Source organism: Centruroides vittatus, unplaced genomic scaffold, assembly GCF_030686945.1.
Source record: "Centruroides vittatus isolate TY-2023 unplaced genomic scaffold, ASM3068694v2 contig_364, whole genome shotgun sequence".
NCBI classification, from domain to species: Eukaryota; Metazoa; Arthropoda; class Arachnida; order Scorpiones; family Buthidae; genus Centruroides; species Centruroides vittatus.
In genome coordinates, this window is record NW_027122188.1 from 3,688,108 (window position 1) to 3,708,413 (window position 20,306).

At 28.0% G+C, this 20,306-nt stretch overlaps 1 protein-coding gene across 2 annotated transcripts in view; it reads right to left on the reverse strand.

Annotated features, from left to right (window-relative positions):
* Nucleotides 1-20,306, reverse strand: part of Btk (tyrosine-protein kinase Btk29A) — a 73,986-nt gene that overhangs the window by 45,216 nt on the left and 8,464 nt on the right. The window contains exons 3-5 of one of the 2 annotated variants that reach the window (XM_067270137.1): nucleotides 12,162-12,209; nucleotides 4,649-4,744; nucleotides 3,945-4,026 (exon numbers count right to left, since the gene is read on the reverse strand). In XM_067270137.1, the coding sequence (XP_067126238.1) occupies nucleotides 3,945-4,026; nucleotides 4,649-4,744; nucleotides 12,162-12,209 (226 nt within the window). The remainder of the gene's footprint in view (nucleotides 1-3,944; nucleotides 4,027-4,648; nucleotides 4,745-12,161; nucleotides 12,210-20,306) is intronic. The other variant, XM_067270138.1, reaches the window with a different exon arrangement.

Genomic DNA, 20,306 nt, shown 5'->3' on the forward strand with positions numbered 1-20,306 from the left:
TTATAGCATAAATGCACTTATTATAGTAATATTATTGCATGAATATGCAAAAAATGAAATAATTTACTTTTTAAATCAACAAAACACCACCTGGACAAAAATATGTAAAACAGACGATAGACCAGACGATGAAGTCAAGTGCTGACATCTGTTGTCAATAAATTCTATTTTGTGCGGTTTTGAGTTATTTTCTATGTGAGACTTTTTTATGCAGTCCCTGTTGACCGCATAAAAAAACTATTTTTTTAATTGTGTTGCGAAAACTATTTTTACAGCCATTCGTGAAGTTTCGTGCGATTTTTTTATGCGGTCCCTATCCACCGCATAAAAACAGGTTTGACTGTATATAGTTATTTAAATTCTTTGCATAACAAAAAGTCACAAAAACAATAAATGTATTAAAAAACCTACAATCCAATTAAATAGTATATTTATTGTTTTTTATGACTTTTTGTTATATATATTGGGTTGTTCGGAAAGTTCGTAGCGATTTTTAAGAGAAATAAAAGAAATTGTTTTAATACTAAAAATATACTTTTATTCCATTATGTATGCGCCATTGTTTTTAATGACGTGTTGCCATCTATGGGGCAGCTTCATGATACCCTCTTCGTAGAACTTTCCAGTTTTTTCCGCGAAAAACTGATCCATGTGGTTTTTGCAAGCTTCCAAAGTATCAAAGTTTTTATCATGAAGGGAATTTTGTAGAGAACAGAACAAATGGTAGTCCGACGGGGCAAGGTCGGGTGAGTAAGGGGGGTGGGGTAAAACATCCCAGCCTAGTTCCAATAATTTTTGGCGTGTTCGTAAAGACGTGTGAGGTCTGGCATTATCTTGGTGAAACACAATGCCTTTTCTATTGGCCAGTTTCAAACGTTTTTCTTTAATTGCCATGTTCAGCTTATCCAATTGGGAACAATACTTATCAGAATCAATTGTTTGATTCTGTGGAAGCAGCTCGTAGTACAGGATTCCTTTCCAATCCCACCAGACAGTGAGCATGACCTTCTTTGGATGAAGACCGGCTTTGGAGTTTTTAATGGTGATTCATTTTTTTTACCCCACGATCGTTTTCGGCTGATGTTGTTATAAATGATCCACTTTTCATCACCTGTCACTAAACGCTTCAGAAAAGGGTCATTTTCATTTCGTCTTTCAAGAGAATCACAAATGGAGATGCGATCCAGTAAGTTTTTTTCCGTTAAGTTGTGAGGTATCCAAATGTCATAATGATTCACGTATCCGAGCTTCTTTAGATGTTGAAATACAGTACTGTTTGATGACTTCACTATGTCTGCAATCTCTCGAGTTGTGTAATGAGGGTTTTCATCCAATAATGCTTTGATTTGGTCCTCTTCAATAACAGGAGGTCTTCCTGAGCGAGGAGCATCTTCAAGGCTGAAATTACCCGTTTTAAATTTTGCAAACCACTTTTGAACAGTTGATTCTGATACAGCACTCCCACCATAAACATCACATATCTTTTTTGCTGTTTGTACAGCATTTTTGCCTTTACGAAAAAAGAAAAGAAACAAGTGTCGATAATGCACGTTGTTCGCATTTATTTTTGCAATGAGCCAAATTAAACGCTATTTGAATAATCTTAACGGTTTTTTTGTAACGGACGCGTCTCAAGGTCATTTATCGTAATATTCATTGGTTTGTACAATTCTAATCATTTTTGCGTCAATCGGTGTCTCAACTGTCGGCTATCAAAAATCACTACGACCTTTCCGAACAACCTAATACTTATTTAAATTCTTTGCATATGTTATTTTTTTTCTGTATTCGTTTTAATTTATAGTATATTACTACACTCCTGTGCATGCAAACTTCTTACACAATGAACATTTTTTAAATTTATCTTGTTGTTTGATTTTGCATTCTTCCAGTAGAACCTGAGAATGGCCTTTATAAAGGTTAAAAACTTTTTCCAATAAATGTTTTTGTTCATTTAACTGGATTCTAGATTTTGAAGTGTTCTCACGATGAATATACAATACTTGAAAGTGCTTTAATCTTTTTCTTATACTTTTTGTTCCAATAAAACACTTTTATTGTAATTAATGGCACAAATCATTGTACTAGGCAACAGTTCTAGTAGAATTAATGATGCTACATTAAATAACGGTTTTTAAACAGCAAGAATATATATATGGATACACTTATATTCATTCAAGTTCTTTGCCAAGTGGTATCTGAAGATAAACTTTCAAATATCTCTTGAAAAAGAAATTGAATGATAAATGTTTCAAAAGTAAGCTTTGACTTATTTTTGTCATTAATAAATTGCACTAAAATCATCTAACTTTTGTAATTAAATCTAGAGTTTATTTAGGAAAGTATCCATACAATTATTTTCTTACACGTGTGCACTTATTTTAAGTAAAATTCTATAGAAAATGTATCATTCAAAGTTAGTAGAATAAGCAAAAAAAAAAAAAAAAAAAAAAAAAACTGAAAATTATTCTTTTATAAATCAAAACAATTATTTCCACAATAATATATGGCTTACTTTTACATAGAACATACGAAAATAAAGTAATAAACTTATTTTCATATAAATGTACATAAAACCAAGCCTTAATTACAGTGATACTTCAGTTTTCGTCCATAATCCATCCTAAAACAATCGGGAAAATCCGAAACTGACAAAAACCGAAGTAATTATTTCCATATGAATCAATGTAAATCCAATTAATTCGTTCTAGACACTCCAAAATACACACCAAAAACATATTTTATAAAGAATTAATATAGCATTAAATACTAAAAGGAATAAGAAATTAACATAAAAGACTAATTAGCATAAAGATAAAACCATTAAGATGAAAGCAATGGAATTGTTCGGCCAGACACGTGGGGTAATGTCTTGTTTTGTAGAAGCTAGTTGGACATGAGCTTCTAGCCTATATCGCACCGCGATAAAGTGTGACATAATTGTCATGTAATAGTAGTTGTGTGTTTATGATGGTCGTATTGAGGGGAATATCATCTTCTGGGAAATCCATTTAAGGGTAACTGGCCCCTATTCAGACATACAGACGTGGAGAAAAACTGGAAAACTTCATGTGGCCAGCTTGAACCCACTGACTGGCAAAGCGTGAACCCACGACCAAACTCCCTGTGTTCAGAAAACAGAACCATTAGCCAATGGTGGGCTGTCATGGGGTAATGTTCACACAATGAGAAATAACGCCACACTGCTCTGGAAAATGCATGGATCGCCCTTTGTTTTCGCAAAATTAGCAGCGAGGTCACTTGAGCATGCCGATGAAATCTGAGACAAATCTTTCACAAAAAAAATCAATGAAAACTGAAACAGATGATAACCAAAGTCAACGAAAACCAAAGTATTACTGTATATTAATAATCAAATGATAGAGCCAGATTAACTATCAGCTAGAACTCAGCTAACTAATTATACAAATATTATGTAGTTTAGAGTAAAGATAAGTAGTTATTAAATTTAATACAAGATGGCAAATCTATCTTTAGTCCAAATTACATATCATTTTAATATCAAAAAATCAAATTTTTATGATATTGTCACAACACTAAGCTGCAATTTTTAATCATATTTTAATTTAAGAAACCATATGTCTTCTGGTCCAGACTAGAAGTTTGTATATAGTTAATTGGGGTCCCCAGCCTCTAAGCTTTCATATCTGGTCTCAATTTTCCTAAATCTCAAGAATAGAGCTATTCTTGAGATTTAGGAAAGACAGAGAAACAACAGTGAGAATCTACAGATAGGCAATTTGAAAATTGCAGCCCAATTACATTGTACTGAAAAAAATTTCTTAAATTATATTTTAAAATATCTATTGTTCTGTTATATGGAGTTAGTTCAAATGAATAAAAATTATCATTGAATATCAAATATTTCAATGAAACAATGAAAATATTTTACATATTTCACAATTAAATATTTATTAAATTACATTTTCTCAGAGTATTAATCCAGTCGTCCCTTTGATCAGCAGATGATGCAATAACATAAAGATGATACTCATTATAACCTATCTGAAAATATAAAAATTTATCTAGTTTTAATATTTGCAATTAATAAACAATCAATCTAGCTACATAAATTATTAGATCTGCCTATTTTAAAACATAACAAATCAGGAAAGAAAACTGCTAATTTTAATATTCATGATTACAATAACAGTTTAAATATAAGAATTCTGACTGAAATATTGAAAAGTAAATTAATATATAATACCAAATGATCTGCCAAATTTTTATCAGACTATATTAAGGCACATTAATAATAAATTTAATAATTATAAATAAATAAATTCTTAATATTTAATACAGCCTTGATATAGCCTAACAAAAATCCAACAGATCATTTGACATTACTAATGTATTGGATTATATATGTTACAATTAATATAAAACATTTATTCTTGAGAAATTGACAGCTAGCTTCTTAACAAGCAAGTGATATTAATATTTATATTCACATCTTATAATATACTTGTTATCTGATGAAAAATGAACAAAAACAATTAACCTATATTTATCATACAAAGTTCTTTCAATTCATATAAATAAACCTTTATAAACTAAATGTATGTATTTTTACAATAGTTTCACTCAAAATATGTCAATATGTAAGACTTAAATGATAAAAACATACCTGAAAGGCATATTTCCTATCAAGAGCATCATCATTAAGGCACTCAATAAATCTTACTGATTTGAGATCTATTCTTCCTTTTAACTTGCCTTTCCTCTATTTAAGAAAAAAAACAGATAAATATATGTATAGGATATTTAAACAAACTAAAATGAAAATCAAATGGTTATTCTGAAGTAAAGACTTCTACTAAATAATATATAGGGAATTCAGAGATAAAAATAATTTTCCAGATAAAGTATCATATTTCATACAGAGATTTATAACTTATAATATATTACTATTAATGATGCTACAAAGAGAGAAATAAATTGTATGTAAAAACCTGTTTAAACAATAGAAATTAGTATCTCGCATAAAAATATTTCATTTTACAAGGTCATTATTTTAATGATGATTTCTGCTATCCCAGGATTTATACAAAAAAAAAAAAAAAAAAAAAAAAAAATCAACACAAGAAAACAATATTTCAAAAATAATAAAAAATAAATATGAGAAATTTATTTTGTATGCAGAAGGAAATCTTGATAAAAGGGTTTCATCAGCTATTTTTCTATTGGATGTCCAAACATTTCTGAATTCTGGCTCTTAATAACAAATATAGATAATTACTACTAGTAAAGAAATTTTTTAGAATCCAATATACAAGCTCAAAAACAGTTATTGAAATTTTCTTTGTTAGTTTATATTTTTATTTTCTTTGGCAGAAGGATGTTAACCTTTCAAATTACCAACAGTCTATAGTTAAAATGCTGTTGAATCACATCTATTAATAAATTTTTTACTTATTTTTTAGCAATTAAACATCATTTCTTGGATCTAAAATATTGCTTCTTAACACTTCAATTAATTTTTCTATCTGCACCATTAGAAATCATTCAATATTTATATCTAAGTGGAAAACAGCTAAAAATCCTTCCTGTATTTCATATTTGTCTTTCAGTGATAAAACACCTTGCTTTAATTTGTATACTGTAATTATTTTGGATCATCTACAGATATTTATAGATTCAAATGAATTTATTAGATAAAACTTTTTGTTTATATATGCATAACTCATTTTAATTTTATTGTTATTAAATAAAATTATTCATTATTATTTAAATTAAAATATGTAACAAGTAAAGACAGATTTTTCTTAAGCCTGATGTAACAATAATAGTCTTATGTAATGATTCACAAACATTTTAAGTTTATTTTATTATGCTAATACTCCATATAGTATAAATATATGTTAATTTTCTAATTGATAGCATAAAATAATATTCTTTGTAAAAAAATAAAAAATTTTAAATGATAACTTTTCAATCAAATTTGAATAATTAAAAAAAACTTAATAGAATTTTGAATAAAATGATATTACAACTATTATATATTTATTAAAAAGTCCTTCATCTATTATATTCAGGAATTAACATATTAATAAAATACAGATGTACAAATCAAGACAAATAAAACTGAATACATTATAAATATAGAAGTAGCGAGGATAAACATCCTGACCTATTTATATTTTAATATTAAAATTATAAAAATTTTTCTATTGATAATTTTAAAACACAACATCTTACCTTAAAATATTGTTACTTATAAAACTAAGAGACTTCTAAAAGGACATTTATTCTGTAATTTCACAAATGAGATTTCCTGTATTTACTATTTGAACATATTATATATATAGCTTGTCTAGCAGGTAGCAGGTTTAGTAAGTTGTTCAGCTAGATCAAAAAGTATAGAATTTAGGACATATAAAAGGTAGTTGTCCTTGTGATATGCATGTCAGATGTTCTAGGAAGTTATGAAATATCTGCCATCATTATTATACAGTATATTTTTAACTACAATAAAATTTTTCATTACAAATAAAACATCATATTTAAATTCATTCATTTATTTTGAAAATAAATATTTTAAATCAAAATATTACAGCAATATAAAGTAAAAATAAAAAGTATTAAATTATATATAAAACATAGATCACTGGAGTTCAAGAATAAAATATCCTGTTATTTCATTTACAATATAGAAAATACAGCAGTTAAAAACTTTTTAACCTTTCCTGAATATCAAATTAAATTTAAACTGTAATGCATAGTTGGTTTTTTATATATTTTTCTTTCAAAAAATAAACTTTCACAATTAAAAATTTTTAAATTTTAAAACAGTTATCTCTATCTAAAAATTAAATATAACAAAACCTATTTGAATTAAATAACAACACGAAACTAACTTTTTTAAGTAAATAAATGAATGAATTTAAAAAATTTACAAATAAAATAGTGTTTTGTTTTAATTATATAATGCAATAAAATGAATATTTTGATAGCTACTAAACAAGAACAAATAACGAAATGATGTCATATATCCATTATATATATATATAGTTTGTTCAAGTGCATATTACATGGACATTAATTCAATTAAATATATTAAATGTTTAATCTAAGTTTTGCTTATACATGGTACGATCCAAAAGTTCGGGGAATGCAGTAATCTACGACAACAAAAGCATGTATTTGAAGTTACAGCGTATGAAATGGATTCTATCAAACCACCTCTATGTGTTCAGGTTAATTTCACCCATGTCATGTGATTAAACTGCGAGCGCTGCTGTTTTTTTCCAAAGATTGATTACGTCGCAGGACAAAAGGTAACTAAGTGGAGTTTCAAGAACAATCTCCAACATTTCGACTTTACCGTGACCTTTCACCGTAGAATCACCGTACACCTTTCTTACCAATTTTAAAATCTTCGTAGGTGTTTTACCTAAACGCTGACAAAATTTAATGTTGGAGGTTGTTCTCGAAACTCCACTTTGATTACATCGCAGGACAAAGGTAACTATCTCCGGAAAAAAACAGCAGCGCTTGCGGTTTAATCACATGACATGGGTGAAATTAACCTGAACACGTAGAGGTGGTTTGATAGAATCCATTTCATATGCTGTAACTTCAAATACATGCTTTTGTTGTCTTAGATTACTGCATTCCCCAAACTTTTGGATCGTACCACGTATTAATAACTCAGAACTTGTAAAAATGTCATGCATAGAGTTACCTATCTTAAAGTTCAAATAGTAAGAAGAAAATACATCTCTCAAATTATGAAAAATTTTCAAATAAAAATTTCAGTCTCAAATAAAATTAAAAGTGCTTATCAATAAAGATAAAAAGAATGCAAATTTAACTTTATACTATTATTTTCATAACCTAAATATTTTATTAAGCAGCATTTGTATCTTCTTTAATTCAAATGAATTTGACTTCCTGGGTCACAAATTTAACATTTATTTTGCATTTCTGACATTTTAAAATTAAGCTTAAAAACATTCACTACAGGTGGAAATGAGATAACTAATAATTTACCTAGAGCTTCTATACTTTTTCCAGCAATTACTTTCTTAACAAACAAACATTTTTGGCTTCTTCATAGGCTCCCTTCAGGTATACAAGCAGAAAAAAGTATTATTTTTTCTGCTAGTATACCTGGATTCTATATTCATTTTGGCAGAAAATGAAGACATTTTGCAGCTTCAATAGATTTATATATCTTATATTTTAATGTAAATACCATCAGCCAAATTTTTAATTTTAATTCACTTCTGTCTCTCAACCAACTCCGAAAGTTGTGAATCAAGTCAGAAAATTGTATCAACAGGTTTCATCAACTTCCATCAGAAATGTATCAAAACTGTCATTGCCAAAAACAACTTTACATGATATCAAAGTTGGGAAGAAGAGACATAAGAAGCAAACTGCACCAAAATATATAAAGGACCAAGCAGAAAAAGCAAACAGAGACTGCAGAAAAGTTTATGATAAGGTCTGATAACAAGGTCTGATGCATCTCATTACTGACAATGAGACTTATTGCCCATTTGATCTGGAAACATCCAAGAAAAGCAATATTGCCTTGCTACGAATCCTCAGAATATTGCCTACAAGGAGAAAATCCAGCCTAAGGAAATATTCTACAAGTAGTACCTTATTTGGCAGGCCATGGATGCATCTGAACATTTCAGATGCTTTTGTTTGTGAAGGTACCATCATTGCTCAGGTGTACCTGGAGGAATGTCTGAAAAAATGACAGCTTCCCTTCACTGATAAGCACTAATCTAGGGGTGACATCATCACCTGACCAGATTTAGCTACATTGCATTACACAAAAATTGTAACTGCCTTCTTAAACAGCAAAGGTGTTGAATAGATATACAAGAACCCTCCAAATGTTCCACAAAGCACGCGGCATTGAGTGCTTTTGGGCAAAGAGAAGTATCACAAATAAAGAGTCCCTGTCAAAAAACATTTGATCCTTCCACCAGATTTGCAGATTTATCAGTCAAAACATTGCATCCCCCTGTAGAAAAAAAATCTCTCATGGACCATGCTTACAAAAACATTCATTCAATTGCATATCATGGCATCAGCACCAGCAAATAACTATTACTACTTCTTCACAATAGTCGTTATTAGATGAAAAACAGCTGTTCTAAAAATTGTTCTGTTATATGAGCATTAAAGTATGAGTTGCAGAACTTAGTCTACTCACTTTCTGTCCACCTCATATAATTGACAATGTGATTAAGTGCTTACCACCAAAATCATATTGTTTTTGTAAAATTGATGTCATGTCTTTATACCCATCAAGCATATTATTTCAAAGCCATTACATTGTCAAATGCCTTGCTGCTCAGGGAAGGGTTTAATATACAAGTGCTGCATATATGTAAAGCCCTATTGTTAGTGATGGAAAAAATTATTATTATTTTTTTAATAACTAATATTACCTGTTGAAACAGGGAGTGCTTATGGGCTTCCCCCTTCCAACCATATTGGTTACATTAATTATGAGAAATATAGAATTTAGGATCTTCACTATCTCCCATTACAATGTTATTCACTTCTATATAGTCAATACATGGATGATATCTTGTTAGCTTGTAATAAACCATGAAAAAAATAGTTGCATTTCATACAACTGTTGTTTGCTGTTTATCCATCTACCCATCTACATGTTTCACTAGGGAAGATGAAAAAGATAGAAAAATTGCTTTTCTAGATCTTTACATTCACAGAACTTCTAGACGATTATTCTAAATTCAGCTTTACTCCTTATGTCATCTTTGCTACGTCTTTTCAGCCTTGTTATATTAACACAGCCATATATGTCCTTATATGCTTACTTGTATTCATCTTCCCAATGTTTATTACTTAAGGCAGTGATTCCCAACCTGGGGTATACGATAGGGTGTTTAGGGGTACAGGAAAAAGTTAGTTATTATGGCAGAAAAAAATAATATATTATGTATCACAAATTAATAGTATTAAAAAATTATTAGGTAAAAAATGTTCCTTGCAACAATCACAAACTTCATTATACATTTCAAAATGCAAAAATAGAAATAAAAACTTAGGATGCCAATTTTACAATGCAACAGATCAATAAATGTTGAACAGTTGGTCAATAGTAGTGGGGATACCATTATGCATGATTAGTGATTATGCTACAGACTTTTGATGGTGGGTGTGTTATTGTTATCATCTCTCAACAATATCCCCACGTATTGTTTCAAAAAAGTATTTTTTATTGTTAGCAAAAAAAAGGACATAGCTAGTTTCTCCAGATTTTCTCTACAAGCAGTAATTTTTTTCATTATTTATTCAGTATTTTTATTAATTTTTTATTGACAAGACTATGTCTTGTTTATAAAATCGTACTGCCTGCTGTGTTATCAGCTTAGAGGTACGAAAGAGTACATATCAGAAGTTGCAATTTGGCACAGAGTATTAGGTGCCCAAATCATGCATGCATAAAAAAATCCAGACTTGTAGGTACAGTACTCATGGGATCAAGAACCAAATCGAAATAAAATTCAAGATGGCGACACACTCTACAAACAGGCAGTGCGAGATTTGCACATGCGTTGATCATTGGGTAGTTGAAAATGCCATGGGGGTACGCTAATGAAAAAAGATTGGGAACCATTGACTTAAGGCACTACAATATATTGTTATGTGATGAACAGGGTAAAATATACTTGTGCCAAATTTAACTACATCAATACTAGAGTTGTAAGAGCACTGTTCCTGCCCACTACATTGTATATTGAAAAAGATCTAGTGTTCACACAACCTTGCATCCCATATTTAAGGCATATTTCATTATATAGTGTTCATATTTTCAAAAATATGATTTCACCCTGCTCACAAAACTGCAATTATTCTTTGTAACAGGAATATGTATTCATACTTGGAGAGATTTTATATGATTCCAATTTAACATTTTAGGAATTGATTTAAAACTATGTTACACAGGACCAACTAGGAAGCTTATTAACCATCTCTGGTGTAACACCAAGATGACACTTTGAATATCAGATGCTCTACCAAGCTTACCAAGAGGGTGTTAAGAACATAATTATGATCCCCTATGATTGGAAGTCTCATTACTATAATAGTGTATTGAGCAAAGAACCATATTTATCTGGGAGTCATATATATCAACTATGGATTCTGTAATAGACAAACCCTCAGCCTTCTGGAACTTTGAGTGTTGCTTTTCATATTTCTAAAAACTTTATTTATAGCCATAACATTAAATTTGAAACTATAGTTGCTGACATAGTTTTAATTTATTTTTAGTTTTGTTGTAACTGGTGCAGAATGTGGTAGCAAAGTAAAGAAAGGAACTGCTTAGTTGAAACAGAGTTTAATGTACAGTACACACAGTAGAGGTACAGAAGAACATGTCAACATATGACAGGGTTTTTGTATATATGGGAAGATTTAAGCACTACCTGGAATATCCCTAGGAGAGTGCCGTGATTCTCTAACAAGTTTTTATAGAAATTTATACAATAAATTAATAAATATTTCATTTTGTATAAAAACTTTTGTACATTCATTTCTAAATGAAATATTTAAAGTAATAGAGATAATGAAACATAAATATAAGAATTTATTAGGATCACTTGTCTTAAATAAAAAAATAATAATGCTTATTAATCTGTGAGACAAGCAAACACTAAATAAATTAAAAAGCAAACATCAAGCAGGAATAATACATTACTTTTCTCAACTTGTAAATTAGATAAAATACAGCATTAATAAAATAATTTCTAGTTAAACATTAAACAAATGAAGAATAACTCTTATTAAAAAGCAGAAATCTGAATAAACAAAATTAGAAGTTACAAGTTAATATTTTAATTACTTATATTTAAACTATTTAGCTAAGTAGCAGCTTTAAAAATTTTTCAAATCTGAAATGATGCTGGAAAATATATGATTAAATAATCAAGTAACATTATGTTCACTTCACATACATGTATACATGCCATACATACATAGAATACACAGACAACAATTTTTTCATTCATATATTAAATCAAAAAGAAAAAAATTAAATGAATAAATAAATAAATTATAAATTTAATTTAAAATTTTTAATTTTTGTATTTAGAAAAATTTTATTAAATTAAATTCTAAAATATAAAAATAAAATCAAAACTTACTGTATATTCTGAACAGTTAATACAGAGAAATCTTGATTTTGTGTTTTTCTGGGAACAAAAATTAAAAACACAAAATCAAGAAAAAAAATCAATAAAATAAAAATAATTTAAAATAAAAATGATGTTAAATGTTAAATAAATATTAAGCCATTAAGATTTTATAATTTGATATATGCAGTTTTAATGTAAAAATATATATTCATATTATTATTAATATATTATATTATAAGATTAATAAAAATTTCTTATATTTTTAAATTTGATTTAGTTAATGTTTACAATATCAGTAATTTTTACAAAAAATATATTAAAATAAATGACATATTTAATATCAATAGAAACAGATTATTATTTCACAGTGTTTGTTCATGCTAAAAATTCTGAAACATTAACTAAAATATTAAAAAATTACCATATTTAAATCTTATCATTCATATATTTGATGGACTGTTGTATTAATCAAGTCATAATGAATCAAATTACACAAAAAAACATTTATCTTACTACAAAATATTTTTTATATACTTTCATTTTAATGTCTTTTGCTTCTTTATCATTAGAATGTCTATAATTTCAAGTTTCCTAGAATAGCTGAGGAAACACTTTTGTCCTCTCTTAAAAATTCAATATATTTTCACATTTTAATGAAAATAGTTACATGAGAGTTATTTTATCATTACTGGTAATTCTGTTAATTTTAATTTGTATTCACTAGTAAAAATAAATTTTATAACTATCAGATATTGTAATATTCATTTTCATAATTTGTTTTTATTGTTGTAAGAAGAAAGTGTACAAAAGATATAACATAAACGGTTCAGTTGTATGCTATTATAATAAATATAACTTCTTTTTGTTAAAACACAAAAATTTACATAAATATCTTGTGTTTTATTATAAGGTAAAATATAATGAGCATGATGTAGATATCTCAATGATTTTCAGCTGACACAATTGACAAAAACTGCAGTGACACATATATTTCCTCCATGCACCTTTTGCAAGCAAGTTTTCCGCATTTTGAGCATATTTCAAAATCTTTACTTTTTCTAACTTGTTAGCTGTCATGTTCATCTCAATGCCAAATGATTGCCAGATTACATTAGGCTGTAATAATGCTACCAATTACTAATTAAATGTCAAGTAATTTGGCCTAGATATAAGTGTAAGGTGCCATCTATTGATAAATTTAATAATTATAGGCTAATTGAATTAATAGTTAATAATTAATTTAGAAGGTTGTGGAAGAAAATAAATCAGCCCAAAGTAGGACTCAAACCCACAACTAAATACATAAATCTAGGCTGCCAGGGAAAAAGAGTATAAGTCAGAAAATGGTCAAAATAAGAAAAGTCCACGGCCAGAGTCCTGGAAGGGATTTTGATCTTTTGGTCTAAGTAGTTTAAGTCAGAATTAAATAGAATAATTTAATTCTGATTTAAACTACTAAGACCAAAATCAGAATTAAATTATTCTATTTAATTCTGACTTAAACTACTTATACCAAAAGATCAAAATCCCTTCCAGGACTCTGGCCGTGGACTTTTCTTATTTTGACCATTTTCTGACATACTCCTTCTCCTTGGCAGCCTAGAAATATTAATAATATATTAGGTGATAAAATGTACAACTTTAATGTAAATTTTATCACTTACCTGTTAAGTTTTCAAAAAACATGCATGTTAAGCAATTTAGAAACATTTGTAACATGCATATAAGAACATGCATGTAAAAACATTCTAAAGTTTAGAATCTCTGCTAAGCTAAGGTTCTGTAATGATTGATACCTGATGCAGGCCGTTGAAAGAGGCTGAAAACATTTGTTTTTGTGATTCCATACATATCATCTCTGCTGGAAGTGAGTGTATAATGCTTCATATTAACTTGGATGTCACTTCATTCCACTGTGATCAATTAAATCTACTCCCCTATTCAGTCTCATTCTACTATCAATAGCTTTATTCAAACTTTGCATTGCACATGACATCCTGTGAGGTAACATCAGCAAAGTTTTGTATTCTTACAGAAATCTAACTTTTAATTACTATCATTCTTCAGCATTTAAATATAAAATTTGTACATCTTTAGATTTTACATTGTGACTAAGAATTGTTAACTTTTTGGATTCTTGAGAATCAGGAATTCATGAATCAGTAAAAAAATTTTCTTGAGAATTAAAACTTGCATTTTTAAATTCTCAAGAATCTAGAAATTTAAAACAAACATTGATTATTTATAAAAGACTTGGATTAACTAAAAAAAAATGATGTGGAAGAAACCATACAAAGTAGGACTAGAAGATATAAGATTGTCTCAAGTTTACCTGTACAGTGGGTGATTGGATAACGAACACTTTTGCGAAAGATTTTTATGTTTGGGCAACAAACACATGTTCAGATAATGAACAAACATTTCACAGAACATACAGAAAAAGAAGCGACATAAAATAGTGAATTTGGTGACAATTTGAAATCATTTGGAGCTCTGAAGACATCGATATCGATGCTCAACCCGATACTGATCGGATATTTTTCCTCCAAATTTTGAAACTCTCCCTTGTAATTCTAGTTTTTTGTTTACCTTTCTGACAAATAATTTTTTATAGTCTTTGCAAGACTGTTGGGTGGGTTTTCATTATTGTTTTGTGTCAGTTTTTATTTACAAAAGGCAAGAGTTTAACTGTCCCATCGGATATTCGTTAACATTTTAATACCAAATTCGAATTTCATCCGGGCCATGCATTTAAATAATTTTTTGTGAGCTAGTTGATTTCTGTTCTCTGAATTTTTGTAAGTGCTTTTCTGAACTTATTATTTAAAAAGAAACTGATTAATATTATGGAGCATAAAATGAGTGGAGTGTCAAGAACCATGCTCACCGTAGAAACCAAGCAAGAGATAATTAGCTAAGGTAGAGAGTGGGCAGAAGATGTTTGATGTTGCTAGGCAGTATGGCTTTGAACAGGTCTACAGTAAACACAAATTTTAGCTGTGAAAGATATATCAAGAAGTCTCAAGCAATTAAAGATCTTTTGAGGAAGTGGGAGGATGTCAGAACAACAGGCACCAAATCAGAATGAGGTTAATAGGCTTAGGGATCTCTACAATTACAAATGCTATTAATTACTTCTGAAAAATCCTGAAGAAGAGAGAAAAGCAATCGACATTAGACAGATTCTTTAACCCCCACAAACCAAAAAATCATGACTAATAAAAATGCAAGACTGTGTATATATGTATTTTTATTATTATGTATAAATAAACGTAGTAAGAAAGTATATATTTTTAATTATTTTTTGGAGTCTCCAGAACGAATTAATCAAATTCCCATAAAAACCTATGGTAAAATCGATAATCGATTAACGAACAATTCGGATAGCAAACAAAATCTTGGAACGGATTGTGTTCTTTAACCGATCACCCACTGTACTTGATTTTTTAAATATATTAAAAATTAATTGTATTTGTTCCTGTATTCACTAAAAATTTTTATTAAAATAACTTTTCAATACACACAAAGAATGTACTGATTTATCTAACAAAAGGATCCTTTGTTTTGACACAAAAATTCCAGAAAAGGAGATTTTTCATTTTGTGATGGTGTTAGTTTTATGCAAAATAGAACATTTTTGTCTTTTTACCTAAGGCTTCTTAAATAATCATTTACTGAGATAATGAACCAAAACTGCTCTCAGTTACTTTGATTGGTGCCAAGCTTTGTACAATCAATTCTTCCAATTCCTGAGACAAACTTCATACTTAAGATCTTTACTCTTATCATTGTGTGTTAAAGTGGTCAGAACAGTATTATTTAAATTCTCATTATCATACAATCTATTCAATATGCTTCTTGCTATATTTGTTATATCCTTTATCATTTTCATCACTGACAATTGTAAAATCAAAATGTCAATCAACTCTGAAAAAATGTCTTGCATCATGCAGTATCAAACATTCAGCCAAGATTTACCTCTATGCAAAAATAAACAAAGCACATCCATCTCATTAGTATGCAAACTTGCCTTTGTCCTATTAGATAGTAATAAGTGGTAAATTTATAAGTATAACAAATTGTTTGGAATTGAATTTGTTTAATTTATTATCAGTTAATGTTTTATTTGTATATTTATTTTATGTGTCTGCTTATGTATACACCCAGGGTCAGGTAAAATGTTCTCAGGCAAAAGGGTCACAAATGAAAAAAGTTTAAGTGCCACACCTAGAAAAAAATCTAGAAGAGCTTTGCTTTCTCAAGTGAGAACAATAAGAAAATCTGTTTATACATCATTAAAACTTGCTCTCATTAGATTCTCACATAACTTTAGTAATAGAGTAAATCTACTGTAATTTCTCTATCATTTGTATATGCTGGAGTGTGTTTTTGGAATAGAGAACTTCCACTATAGAAAAGTACAGAATTACATTGCAATCAATGCATTTAATTGCTGCAGCTATAAGAGTGATAATGAAAAAAACAGTCATACTTCTGTTAACAAACTTTGCTATTCTATTAATAGGAAGGTTTGTTCTTTATTTCACTATGATCTTAATTTTTATACAACAATAAAAGTAAATATCACAGTGAAATCAAGTAACTTTTTTACACTTAATAGATGAAAACTCTATCCAGAGTCAAAAAATCTATATGAATAAACAAATAGAGGTAGAAAAGTTTAGATAACTTTATTGGATACTTAGTTTCTTATTACTAGATTTTTCACAATGGTCAACTCAATAGATGACAATTACAAGGTTTATAACAACATCAATATAGAAAAAGAAGTTAAAAAGGGTTAAATTATTATGAATATAGGATAATAATGTCAAAAAAAGATTAGTAAAAAATCAACTGAAAAAGGATTAAGGGTCTAAAATGCATATTGATTTCAAATAAAAGATATTAAAAGAGGTCTGAATTGTTGTCTGTTGAATCAACTATTGTGACAAATTTAATAATAAGGAGACCATGTATTCAATAAAGATAACAACAGATTCAACTAGATATGAAGCAAACAGCAATAAGTCTAGGTAAGTTCTCTGTACTCTTATGTTCTCTGTAGCTTTTTTATAAATTTATTAATAGCTCATACTAAGATAACAGCAGTGAAGATTAAGTCTGACTAGAGCATTAAATAAATAATTATATTACATAAAGCTCTATTAGAGCAAATATACTAGAAAATGCTACAGTGTACACAGAATAATACAGCAAGATAAGTATTATGGAAATAGACAGTAAACATTGTATCCAATACCAACGTTAAAATAACTCCAATAAAACAAAATGGATTCTTTTTATTCAATTTATCAACTAAATAAATAAATATCACAAAATTGTAAAATAATAACATGAATGTTATTACTTTACAATTTTGTTGTTTAATGTTACTTGATCCCAAAATTTTGGCTAAATAATATTTGCATTAAAATTCGATCATCTCAAATATTCAATATCTCTTGAAAGCAACTAATTTCCTAATTCCATGACTAATCTGTATATTTAAATATTTATGAAAAATTTTGAAGTTGTAATTCATATAAAATTATTTTTTACTTTCATGTTTCATGCATTAAAAAAAAAGTTTGTAACCAAAATTTAATTTTATCATCATCTAGTGATAAAGTACCCTACATAAAAACGAATAATGATAATGTGAAACAATTATAAATTTTGTAGTTCTATTTTCAGTAAATTATGAAATAAATGATTTAGTAACTTATGTATAGGAACTTCATTTATTTTATTTATTTTAAAAGTATATTGAAAATTGCAATGAAATTCAATATTCAATACATTGAATTACTATTTCAAAGATTTAAGTTTTTGAAATCATATTGTTACTTTTTAAAATTTGTAGTAGTTTATAAATTTTTCTACAATTGTAACCAACTATTTCTGCAAACACTAATTACTTAGATTATTAAAAGACATTCTGATTCTCATCTTTTAATTGTTTTTCAAGTTTTGTATTTGTTGAAAAATCAAAAAAACTATTCAAACATTCTTTTGAAACTAACAAGAAAGTAATTAAAATATCAGGATTTCTGACCAAATATTTATACTATAATTTACTGGTTAAATTTAATTTTAAAAATGTAGTATGAATGAACAATTTCAAATATTACTTTGTAATCCATTAAAATAGTTGCCATTTTTATAATAATTTTTAAAATGATCATATGATATACTGAAGAACAAATTTTAATATTTTATTAATTTTATACTTTTGCCATAAAAAATATCAATAAATTATAAATTTCTATTAGATTAATAAATTTTAAAAATTTAACTGTAATAAAAACTTAAAATATAACTATAGTCAGTAGAACCTATTGTTTTTATGTTTAAAATTATATACAAGTCTTAAAATAAACTTGTGATATTCTTTAAACAATTCTTTAGTTAGTATAGATTTTCACGCTCTATCTCCTGAACACTATTAAAATGGCTATTTTCCCAACTTTAATTTTTATAGTGAAATCAGTTATCAATATTTTTAAGAAAATTAAATCACACATTTCATGTCATTTGAATAATAAACAATAAATTTTCTTTCATAAGTTATTTTAATTAAGGTCAGTCTAAAAAGTGTGTGTAACATTATTTTTTGAAAATTTTTGAATGAAAGTAAATTTATATATATATAATCATAATACATGTATTTTAGAACAATTGTTTTGAACTATATGAAAGAATTAACAAAACATGTAAATTTCTTTACAAGAAAATTACAATAAATATAAATAACAGAACTCTGTTTCAAAATTAATTTTAGGTAATTTTCAATAAATAATAGTATATACATTTAAAAATTATTTTCAGCGCTTAATTGCCTTTTCTATTTGCTTTTATAACATTAAAATTTCTATTTGGGACAGAGAAAATTAATTTTTGTAAAGCTCCACTTTTAGATTTCACCTGTTTTATTCTATTGACTCTCAACCCAGATAGATTAGAAAACTGCCCTCCTCTACTATAAACTTATCAGATCATGACCCCCAAATTATCAATTGAATTTAGTTCAGGTGACCCTTCATAACAGTAACATTTTTAAACCAATTTTTCCTAGACTTTGAGATATGAATTGAAATGCTGTTTTATTGAAATATCCAGTTAGATCCTCCCAGTAATTCAGCAATAGATTATTTTCTAAAGTTATTTAGTAATTTTCTGTATGCTGATGTCCATTTAAAAACACTAAACTAACAGTTCCATTAAATCTGAATACTACCCATACCATAAATAATTCACTACCAAGTTGATGATAACTTAGAATGATCTTGCTCTTTTCTAATATTATGCCAATAATAATTCCAACCATCCAAGCCTTCTAAATTCCACATTTTTCATTACTGATAATAATCAAAAGCTATTCATGTTTGCATGACATATGTTCTTTTGCCCATTCTAATCTTGCTTGATAACAAATATACTGAAAACCTCTTCAGATGTTAGAACAGGTTTGCAGTATATTTTTCTTAGCACAGTATTTAGATTTGTTTTTAACCTTCTGTAAACCGTGTCCTTGGATATTCTGCAATCAGATTCTTTTAAAATTTATCGAATTGATAACTTTGAGAAGCTGCAAGTCTTAAGATCTTTCTGTCCTTTTGATGTGATGTTATCCATAATAGTCAAAGCTGGAACTACCAAAGTATATAAAGAAACTGAACAAATTGCTGGAAAAGTGTGTAAGATGTGTGAACACATCTTAGACACTTTTCCAGCAATAACTTTAATTAAAACAGTCTGTATAAAAACTAAAATCTCTATCTAAAAATTTTATGAAGACATTTCAATCAAGCCAAAAACATTTTTTCAATTAAAGTTAATTGCTGGAAAAGAGAGTGTAAGGTGTGCTCAGTGTCTTTATTTGATGTGATATTAACTTTGGATATTCAAATAGCAACTATGGCTGAAATCTTATTCCCATTCAATAATTTTATAAACTCCAGATGCAACGCATCTTAATCTTTGCAATCTCTGCAATTGTGAGACATTTCAATTTTAACTTCCATACATTTGCAATTTCTTCAAACACAAATCATTCTTGCTTTGCCATTGTTAGCAAAAATTTCTAACATTTTTTAATTTCAAAGAACAAAAATATCTTTAACATATCTGTCATAATGATTAAACTTTAAG